This window comes from Rousettus aegyptiacus, unplaced genomic scaffold (genome assembly GCF_014176215.1).
Source record: "Rousettus aegyptiacus isolate mRouAeg1 unplaced genomic scaffold, mRouAeg1.p scaffold_m13_p_5, whole genome shotgun sequence".
Taxonomy (NCBI): domain Eukaryota; kingdom Metazoa; phylum Chordata; class Mammalia; order Chiroptera; family Pteropodidae; genus Rousettus; species Rousettus aegyptiacus.
In genome coordinates, this window is record NW_023416308.1 from 90,946,318 (window position 1) to 90,957,310 (window position 10,993).

Genomic DNA, 10,993 nt, shown 5'->3' on the forward strand with positions numbered 1-10,993 from the left:
CAGAAATTCGAGGGGGCTGGGAGAGTCTTAGAACTGGGTGGGGGGTCAGGGAGGGAGTGGGGTGCAAGTGGCCAAAGTCTCAGGGAAGAAGGCCTGAGGTGGTACAGGGGTTATTCTTTATGGGAGGGGACAGAGGGGAAGTGGGGGTGCCTCTGCCCCTCTTGACCTGCAGGGTGCTCACTTTCCACATAAGTGACCCATAGTACAAAGGAATGAAGAGAATTAAGCCGAGGCTGCTGTTCCAGCAGTCAGATCTGCCGACTCTGAAGATGTTGCTCAGACTTGGGGACCATTCAGGTCCCTTCGGTTTAGCTATCTCACAGTTCTGAGGAGGCCACGTTTCTGAACTCGGGAAACAATGCAAGAAACTGCTGAACAAGAGCTTTTTCTGTCAAGGAGTGGTTTAAAAACCTTCCTAAACCAGGACTGCGCGGGGCAGTGGTTACACGGGGCATGAGAATAACTATCTCCTCTAGGCGTTGCTCTAGTTAACTCCATCACTGGCCAGGGAAACGGCAGTCCTTTGAGTACTGACAGAGTGGACTGTGGTCATTTGGAATTTACACTGGGTTTTGCCTGCCGTTATCATCGTACACAGAGCAAAGAGAAACTGACTCATGGAAGAGTGTCCTTGGGAGGGTGGGGACAACCCCCCCCCAAACAAAACAAAACAAAACAAAACGGTGTACAGTGTTTCACTGTAAATCCCAAGGCTTTCATAATACACTGTGCTTATTGACTGCAATCTTAATTGTTTCTGTCCAAGTTGTTGCTAAGCTCATAAGGCCACCTCTGAAAACAGCCAGGCAGGTGAATTAGCCAGGTCGTGGCAGTGCTGAGACTCCCGGGCAGACACTGAGTGTCTAAGCTGTCACTGTGGGATGACGTTTTTAAACCTCACTGTAGAGAGTATTTAATATGTTTCGATGCCCGATTTTTCTTATGATTCCTGTGGTGAGTCATTTGTCTGATAGTTTCCTGCATGATCGGGGTCATGTCGACGGCAGGCCGAGGGTGTTTCTAGCCAACGGCACTTGAGTGAGGGGCTCTAGTGCTGCCTGCCCGCCCCTCCCTCCCCGCCCACAGCCACTGCACCTCATGCTCAGTCCCCACTTATCTATTTGCAGGCTTGCAAAGATTCTGTGAAGATATAGAGATGATGATTGGATTCCAGCCAAACATTTTCTGGAAAGTCTGCTGGGCGTTTGTAACCCCGACCATTTTAACTGTAAGGATCGCATGCTTCGGCGTGCAGATGGCCCCTTGCGTGTTGTGTGGCGCTTTATGTTTGAACAAGGCGTGTGCCTACATATGAGCCCGGGAAGCTGGTAGGGTGGGTATTGTTATTGCCTTCCAGGTATGGAAACTGAGGTTCAGAGAGGTGAAGTGACTTGCCTGAGGGTGCTTAGCCATTTGGGTGCAGAGCTAGGCCTCACGTACAGTTTGGAGCACCCTCCGGGAACATTTCCCATTCTATCAATCTGCTTCGAGATCAGACAGCAAATTACAATCACATTTCCCACCGCCGACCATAGGCCAGGCTCCGTTCAAAGTGCTTTAAATATATCACCACGTCTCTCCCCGACAGCAGCTCTGTGGGGTTGGCATTATAATCATCTCCATTTTATAGACAGGGAAACTGACACCCAGAGGTTATGTGACTTGCCTAGCTGTATACACTTAACACACAGCATACACCTAATACACGGCATGGGTTCAAATGCAGGCGGTCTGGCTCCAGAACTCTTGTTTTTAACCACTACTCGGCACAGCCACTCTGCAACTAATACGGCATAAATTAGATTTTTATTGTTCATTTTTATTGCTTCTGAGAACTATTTTGTCATCCCCAAGTGTGGTGATGACATTTTGAGAGTATCTGACATTCATCTTCTTAAAGATCAGAGCCCTTCATGTGTCATTAAATCTGCACAGGGACTTACATGCATACCTTGTCACCTCCTTTATTGTGCCATTGGCTGCAGGCTGTGCTTCAATCCACTCTCCAAGCACAGTTATTGATGAAGACCTTGTCTTTCCCCCTTCTCCTCCTTTGCCTGTGGGGTGTGTCATCTGCGCAAGGCTGCAGGAAGCCAGGTGTAGTTCTGACTGGACCCAGCAGGTGGCAGTAGAAACCAGATTAAGACCTTTATTCTACTACATAGTATCAGTTTCTCTAAAGGAAGTCAGGATGGAAATAAAATTGTAAAGAAAAAAATATTTTTTCCTTTTTTCCCACTACCACAGAGTATAATCAAAACACCTCCACTTCTTTCTGAAAAGACAGAAATTTAGACAGAAAAACCGTTCAGCACTTTTCTCCCTCTGCAATGACATGAATACCGTACTGAAGCTCACATCTGTATTCACATTTTAGAGGCTGTAATTTGTCTGAAAAGTCTCACCAGATTTGGGACATAAGCGCTGAAAAGAAGTAAGATAGATTTTCCAGTCCCTTGAATTCAGGACCAGGATGTGTATGAAGAACTTGAATTTAACGAATTGGTGGGAAGAAAAAGTGATACACTCCCGCCTCTGGCGTTCCCCATCTCTGCTGGGCTTTGCCAAGTTACTATTACACATGATTTATTCTTGGGTAGAATCAAAGTTACAATCTGTTCTAGATTCTGCATACATTTTCTTCTGTCCTAGAAAAGATTAAGCTTCAGAGAATTTTATTACATTCTGTAGAGACATTACTAGAGGCTCTAGTAAGAGGCAGGCACTTCATGAACATTGTCTCTAAAGCTGACCACTCTGCTTGGTGGGTCATTTTAGCCCTATTTTGCAGGTGCTTGCACTGAGGCTTGGAGGGGCTAAGGTGCTTCCCCAAGGCCACAAAGCCTGCAGGGGACAGAGCTAAGAATTGAATTCAGGGCTGTCTAGGCCTCAAGCCCACACTCTGATCAATCTCTAAAAACTCAATGCTTTTATCGCCAACTGGAGCTTATCCAGTTTGTGATTAAAATAATCTAATGTTCTTTAAGAGTAGAACGTTGAAGAATAAGAATTCTAGGCACTTTTTTGAGAAAGTTTCATCAACTATACTGTACTTTACTTGATATCTATTATAGAGCTGACATCAGAGACTTGTGGAGAGGTCTCAGAAAATATTCTAAATGAGATTCCCCTCTGTGTTTGGGTGCTAGGGACAAGCAGAAGTGGTCAATTCTGGCATCATCATCAACTGACGAGTCTCACTTCAAAGCCTCTTTGGGCTGCCATCAGCAAAAGGTCAGGGTGGGCTGACTCAGAGGCTAGATTATCGTCTCTCATGGCCAGGCTCATCTGAGGACGAGGTTTCATCAAAGCTGACTTGGCAGAGAGGAATTTATGGCAAGAGCAAGCTTGCACAGATAAGTTTGACATGATATTTGTGCAACTGGAAATGAGTATCAGAGGACCAAGCCTAACATTTATTTTTTGCCATTTGCTCTTCTGTAAAATGGATATTTGTAGTGTGCTGGAATGAGGTAAGATTATGAGTTTAAATTACTTTGAAACCCCTGAAATAAAATTGATCATTTTTATATGTGCCTTCATGGATTTATAGAGCTGTAAATATTCTCCATACAATTATTGTATACATAGTCGGATCACGTTAGTGAATTATGCGCACACATAAGCAGATGTATTGCTATTTATATAGTAAATGAAATGGAGCAACTTACTATAAATACATTAGGCCATACTTCCAATAGACTGGTTAATAAAGCTTATAACTCTAGAGGCAAGTGTTTACAAAGGGGCCCAGAGTGAGGCATCTCTTTCCATAAGAGCAGTTTTTTCAACAGTTGTCTTCAGGCTTGTGTTGCTTTGAATCAATATATTGAGTTATTATTGCATAGAAATATTCACTTGGCCCAGCAGCCTGGTCTTTGTAGCAGTAATAGAGATGACTTACATTTGTATAGCGCTTCACACTTTCCCGAAACACTTGTATATATTATCTTTCCTGACATAATTCACTCCATCATTTTGGGGCAATTGTTTTACTGCTTAAGATGGAATAAGAAAGGTGGGGAGGAAGGAAGGACTTATGTCATTATTATTAGGCACATTATTCTAGGCTGATGCTGCCACAGGCAGGATGAATCCTGGGAAGAACACGGGTTTCGCGGGGCCATGCCGCCCAAAGGCAGGGCAGGAGCAGTTAGAAGCCCTGTTCTGTCTTTTTTGGTGCCTCTTTTTTTCAGCACATGTCCTTCCTTATTTCTTTTAATTTGAACTCACCAAGTCTTCAGAGAGTTCTCACTGCTTTTTGCAGCCAGTGTGCAGTGATAGGAGATAATGCACAGAGAAGAAATCATGACCTCTCTTACAACTGAGGGGGAACTCTTGAGTAAATACCGGACTGTCATTCCTAGAACATTCCTATTTTGTCCACAGGGTGGGAAATACATTCGTTTGATAGCACAGAAGTCTGAGACATAAGGGTGCCCTTGTTCATTAGTGGTAGAGCCCAGGTTGGCCTGTTGGTCTCCGGGCTCTCGGCCCACCATTTGGTGATGAGGCAGTTAAGAGGGGACTGGGCATCCATTCTCTTTGTCCCACAGCTTATTGCCGGGCCAGGCTTCCAGTTTAGTCACTGCTTAGGGACCACTCTGGGTCTCAGCCAGCTTTAGAGGCAGCTCCTGGATGTAGGCCATTCCCCATTCAAGGAGGAGTGGATTCATTTTTTAAAAATTAAAATACATAAACTTACTGAATTTCTTTCTTGTAACAAAAGCTGATTATTCATTACAGAAACGACAGACGACCCCTTAAAAACATCCACCATGCCCCCTCCCACCTCCATCCATCCATCCATCACCTTGGTGTAGGTCCTCTGAATGCGCCTTCTCAGCCTGTCTATGTACACGTACACACATATGCATTGCTCATTTCCTACAGGATGGCAAATGCAGGGGCAGCAGCTAAGTGTGTGTGTTGTCTTCACCTCTTTGAAATTCAGTTTCTTCATTTGGAAAATGGATAAATAATACTTCTCTTTCAAGGTCATTATAGGTGTAAAATGGGATAATAGGTATGAAAGCATAAGACTCATAGCAGTGGTTCTATACATGGCTGCTAAATGAAAGAATACTTCGCATCACCACCCTAACACGTGTATTTCTCTTTTTTTCCTAGTTTATCCTTTGCTTTAGCTTTTACCAGTGGGAGCCCATGACCTATGGCTCTTATCGCTACCCTAACTGGTCCATGGTGCTTGGATGGCTAATGCTCGCCTGTTCTGTTATCTGGATCCCAATTATGTTTGTGATAAAAATGCATCTGGCTCCTGGCAGATTTATTGAGGTAATTCTGTCAGCTCCTTTCCCCTGCCATCCCCTCCCAAGGGAGACGCTCTGAGAGCTCGGTGCATTAAAAAACAAAAGATTCTGTAAACTTATTATAGAGGGAGAGTTGGTGATTAAATGATTACAGTTGCCTCTGTTTCTATTAAACCCATTTTTATTATGTATCATTTCTCTAATGGAGGCACTCAGCCAATCCACAGGCTAAATTGTTATTATGTTATTCCTCAGTGCGGTGACAGCTCTAGGGAATAAATGATCGGTGTCTCCTTTCCTGGAGTTTTCTCCTCCTCTCCCTTCACCTACAGCTTAAATCCCAGTGTTTGGTTTTTAACCACACACCTAATTCCCCCTTTCCTGATGTTTCTCTATTTTCAAGCCTCCTCCCTCCCAACATCTATTACTGTTATATTAAAAATCATTACCCCTACCTGTGTGCCTGTGTTAGGGATGGTTGAGGGGGGTCTAAGCTGATTAAAATGTCACCGTTCTATAGAATGGGATGACTGGTATGAGGTGAGCCCTATTTTTCTTTGTCAATTAATCCCTTGCTGGACCCATTACTCATTTATAATGGAAAAAAAAAATCCCCATGCTCACTCCAGAGTGGATAGGAAGGGGACTGCCACTTGTTGAGCCACCAGTAAAGTGTGGCCAGGCTTCTGTTATTTATGAGAAGTCGCTTGCTCAGACATGCTAGGAATAGCTCAGTACTGCCTCCGTCTTCAAGATCCAGACCTGGCGTTTTGGACCAGGTCAGCACTACTGCGGGTTTGGCCGGGGGACCAGCAGCATCAGCACCACCCAGGAGCTCGCTGGGGATACGAATGGTCAGATTCCACGTCAGCTCCACCGAACCAGTCTTGAAGCCCAGTCTTGGGGAAGTGGGGCCCCGGTGTCCATAGTTTAGCAAGCTCCCCAGGTGATTCTAATGCACAGTCACGTTTGGGAGGCATTGGATTAGATCAAGGTGCAGAAACACTTGCTGATAGAAGGTCATGAGGAACAGCTGGAGGGGCTTTGCTCTTTCTCAGCCTGAGGAAAAAAAGAGAGGGGGAAAGTGTGTGAGTAACTGTGTGACACAGATGCCCGTGTGCCAGGGAGGTAGCCTTTGTCCTCACCGGACTAAAGATGGAGACAGCTGGCAGAGGGGGACGTAAGAGTCTTCTTACCGAAGCAGTATGCGGGGTTTCATCCTCAGGTGGTCCAGTCCGTTGTCCGCTTGAGGTAAGTTACCATGGCCTCCTTGACCTTCAGGAATGGCTTGTGCTGCAGGTGAACCTCTCCACCAGCCGACCCAGAAATCCCTTTCCCTCTGAGCAGAAGCTGGTTTAGCCTCTGCTGTTTTTGTGTTAGAATGAAATTCTCTAAACTGATGAGTCGGCTATATAAATTTATTAGGATTGATTCGGGACACAAAGGTTGCAAATGGATGATTAAGGGGAGATTAAACTAACAGCTATAAGAAACAGCTTCCCTTTAATAGGTAATAAACATATAATTGTTCCCTCTTATGTAGTCAGAAATATGTTTTCTTTCCTCTTTCTGAAAAATGTTTTGTTCAAAGTGTTTTCTGTGAGTTCAGTTGAAGGATTAGAGACATTCCCATTATTTTAAGTTCACTTGCAAGAACTCACACTGCTGAACCAAGTCAGAAGCATATATTTTTGTCAACAGATAATTAAAATCTTTGCTCACTCTTGGAAATGTATCTTTGGGGGTTGAGATTTTTTTCCTGACCATTTATATACTTTTGGGAAATATGCTAAACAAAACCCAATTATTTTGATGTAGCAACCCACTATTGAGACTACAGAACGAAAGTAATTGAGCGCACATGTCCTTTTAAAACTGCGTTTGGCAGTGGGAAGAGAAGCTTGCGGATTCTCTTCATTTTGAGGAAAGAAATGTATAAAATCTGGGTCCTTTACCCTCTATTAATCTTGTATGAGGCAAACCCTGAGAAACTGTAACATTGCCTGCAGTATGATGTAAATAATTTCAAGTGAACCAAACGAAGTCTTCTCTTCGATGCGTCAGTGGCCTGGTTAGTTAATAGGGCTGATCTTCCTAACTGCTTTTCCTGGTTGTGGGGTGGCAGAGGGCGGGGGGTGGTCCTGGCAAATGTGGCCGCTCACAGTTTGGGGATGGGCAGGCGGTGCCTAGGGGAAGAAGGTGCATTACTTCTGTGACTCTGTGTGTCTTTGGCTTCTTTGCAGAGGCTAAAGTTGGTGTGTTCGCCGCAGCCGGACTGGGGCCCATTCTTAGCTAAGCACCGCGGGGAGCGTTACAAGAACATGATCGACCCCCTGGGAACCTCTTCCCTGGGACTCAAACTGCCGGTGAAAGATTCGGAACTGGGCACCCAGTGCTAGTTGACAGCACGCGGTGGCCGTGGCCCAGACTCGATCCTGCTTTTCCTCTCTGCTTCCCCCTAATGTTTTCCCCAGCTTTCTTTCCATTCTTCTTTCTCCCCACATCTCGGTTCATGTCTGTGCATGACAGTGGTTGCATAGGATAGTGTCGCATGCTGCATTGAAGAGCTAGACAGACTACTTGAAGCGCTGTTTGTCCATGCCCATTTCTGGTCAGGTTGGTCCCCTGGGCACCCACTCTGTCCCACAGGAGCGGATCAAGTAGGTGAGCGCTTTCCGGTGAAGTCCCAAAGCAGGTATGTGAGAGCTGGTCAGCAGAGAGGTATCCATTGGTGTTGCCGGTAAGGCAAATACTAAACAGTAGAATTACAGGACTGTTAATTTGGACTTCTCGGTCTTGCAGAGCTGAGCTGAGTGGTACAGTGATTTCATTCAGACACAGGAAGATCAGGACAGGGCACATTTGGAGGGTCAGCAGTGGCCAGAAAACGTTTTAGAGTAAGACAGGGCCCCTGGATTTGGACACCACATTTCTGTTCACAGTTGGAGACATTTATTTCATTTGGACCAACGGTCTCAGGTGTGCCGAGGACTTCACTACCTCACTCTCTGCGCACCAAATCTCAGCGAAGAGGTGGTTCTCTTCCCTCAGTCTTTTAATTTTTTTTTTTTTTGGAATAACCATATTTGTGAATTCTTTGGGTCATTTCTTCCACCTCTGCACAAGAAGCCATCATATAATTTGTGCCTAATTTTGTATGTTTATGGTGGGGCTCCATTCTAGTTTCTACATGACATTTAGCATCATGATTCAAGGTCATGAGCCCGTGTTTCTTCTTTTCTAAATGTCTTTCTGTAAGGTGTAGATACCTTATCTTTCAACCTCCGGGAAAATAGGACTTATCCTGGTTCTGTCTATATAATACATACATAAGACACAAACTCTTAAAAAGCAGATAACTTCTCCATTTTTACTCTTAATTTTTTCATTCACAGTCAATGCCAATTGTGATAATGGAGAAATCAAAGAGATGGAGAGTTTAATAGAAAGCAAGCATAATATTTACTGCACTGGTAGAAAATTTTAGGTCACGGTATTTACAGAAACTTCTGATAAATACAGCTTAGGTAAATAGCAAGTGAGGCAATTAAGAATATAGCTTCTAAGACTACATTTAGCTAATTCAATTTTAAGAGTTCCCAATTCACAATACTCATAACCGTACTTTAATGAGAGCAAATCATGTCTGCAGAGATTGGTGAAGCTGTAACCTTTATTATCTTGTATCCTGAACATGCATATATGAAATTTTTCAAATGTGATATGTGTTCATATAGTGTATACTGTAGTGGTGTTTTCTGTCCTTGTAAATGTCTTATGAATCACTGTAGAGATGGTAAGTTTAGAATAGTATAGTCTGAGTTTTTTTTTCTTACAGTAATATCTAAACCTAAATTTGTTTCCTTTAGGGGAGACCATTTCAATCATTTTCTTATTTGTCTTCACATAACAGGGTCTCAGGCAAAGTTTTCAGTTCAAATCTTGAATATTGACGTGACATTTTCATCCTGTACAACAGCAATGAAACCCAACAAGACCTTAATGTAACATTTGTTAAAAAATGACTTCATTTGTTAAAAAAAAAAAAAAGAAGAAGAAGAAGAAGAAGAATCTCAACTCATTTTACTGAGCTCTCCCCTTTTTAGGGCAGATATCATTGCCATTTGCCAACCCCCATATGAACTTCCAGTTTTTAGGAGCAGCCTGTGGAAACTTTTAGAAAAGGAAACAAAGATAGGTTTTGAACTTCAGGTTTTCATCTCTTTTGTCTGCAGTGCATGTTTGTTCTTCCACTTCCTTGATCTCTTTTTCTATCTCCTAAAGCTACTTACTAGAATCTATCACAGAGACTAAACCCCGAGCTTCCCCTAGATTTAACTTTAGGAAGCTGAACTGCAGCCTCACCTGTCCCAATTTTTCTCATAGTGACCTGTCTGCCATTAACACTGGTTTCCCCCAGGAAAGCCATATGGATGAGAAGCCCCCATGACTGTAGCAGATTTCACACAGTGGTACCAAAAATTAGCCTCTCCATCTGATACCTGGTGGAGTGGGAGAGGCAGGGAGGAAAAACTTATGTTTGGAAATTATCTGCAGCCTTTCCAATTTGAAGGTTGAAGAAAAGAGCTGAAATCAATTAGCATTTTCTCATGGGACCTGTATGTTTGTGTCAGGGTGAATGGTTTTTAGATTTTCTCTCTGGCCTCTTGGCTAAAACTTGAGTCTGATGCTGGATGCCAATCCAATTTCTGCTAATTATTGCTGTTGTGATTAAAAGAAGGGAGAAAAAAAAAAAACCCATGGATGCTGCCAGATTTGTTTTGTACAAACCGGAAGTTCATTGTGAGAATGGGGACCTCCTCACTAGCTAGTGCATTTTGCATTTGGGAATGGCTGTGTTGGTGTTAATTCCAGTTTGCCCAGTTAAGACCCAGTCATCGTTCTTGGAGCAGCTGGGCTTTTTTCTCCTTTTCCCTACAATTTCCAAGTTTTACATATAATTTCCTTAAAGGCGAAAGGTTCTGAACTTATCTGAAAACAGTTACCTTATAAATTTAGTTTTGCCTATTTCTATAGTCAACTTTGAGGCTTTCTTTGCTACAGATGTGTTTGGTATCTGAGCTATTTCCAGTCATGGCAAATCTACCCATTCCTCACCTCCCATACACTTAGCTGGGATGCTGAGAGCTGAGACGCCTATGACCAGATGGATGTTTCCATGCTGTGTTAAAATACACAGTCAATTGGAAGGAAAAAAAAATGAATTCATAAAAAGAAAATGAGCAGCATTGTCATAAACCACCACTTGAGAATTCTTTAAACCGGAAAAAAACTGAGATGCTTAGGAAGGACTTTCATTGGTTCACTGTGCAGAATGTGGGGGGGAGGGGGTTGTATTTTCCACTTGTGAGATTATTTTCTAACACCAACAAATGCCAGAAACCCATTCCAAGTAAAAAAAAAAAACAAAGCCATATGTTAAAAACAGTAACCCTGTAATATCCTTAAAGGAGGAAAAAAATGTATATTTCTCAACTGTGGCTTCTTATGCAAATATTTGTCTTGCATATTAGTAGCTTAATCTCTTTAGGGCTATGTGTCATGTATAAATGTGTCCAATCTGGTCTTTTTTCTTCTTCTTCTTTATATTTATTGCATGCAATCTGTGGTCAATGCAAAATCTCGATGACCTCAAAGTCTTTGAAATTTCCAATGTGTTTTTTTTAATATGTAAGAAATATAATCAACTTGTAGTTCAG

The 10,993-nt window shown here is 43.0% G+C and overlaps 1 protein-coding gene across 1 annotated transcript in view; it reads left to right on the plus strand.

Annotated features, from left to right (window-relative positions):
- The window catches only part of SLC6A5 (solute carrier family 6 member 5), a 45,797-nt gene extending 36,694 nt beyond the window's left edge, over positions 1 to 9,103 (plus strand). Inside the window, exons 14-16 of the mRNA XM_016138475.2 lie at positions 1,128 to 1,228; positions 5,131 to 5,298; positions 7,517 to 9,103. Of these exons, the coding sequence (XP_015993961.1) occupies positions 1,128 to 1,228; positions 5,131 to 5,298; positions 7,517 to 7,672 (425 nt within the window). The 3' untranslated portion in view covers positions 7,673 to 9,103. The remainder of the gene's footprint in view (positions 1 to 1,127; positions 1,229 to 5,130; positions 5,299 to 7,516) is intronic.
- The last annotated feature ends 1,890 nt before the right edge of the window (positions 9,104 to 10,993 follow it).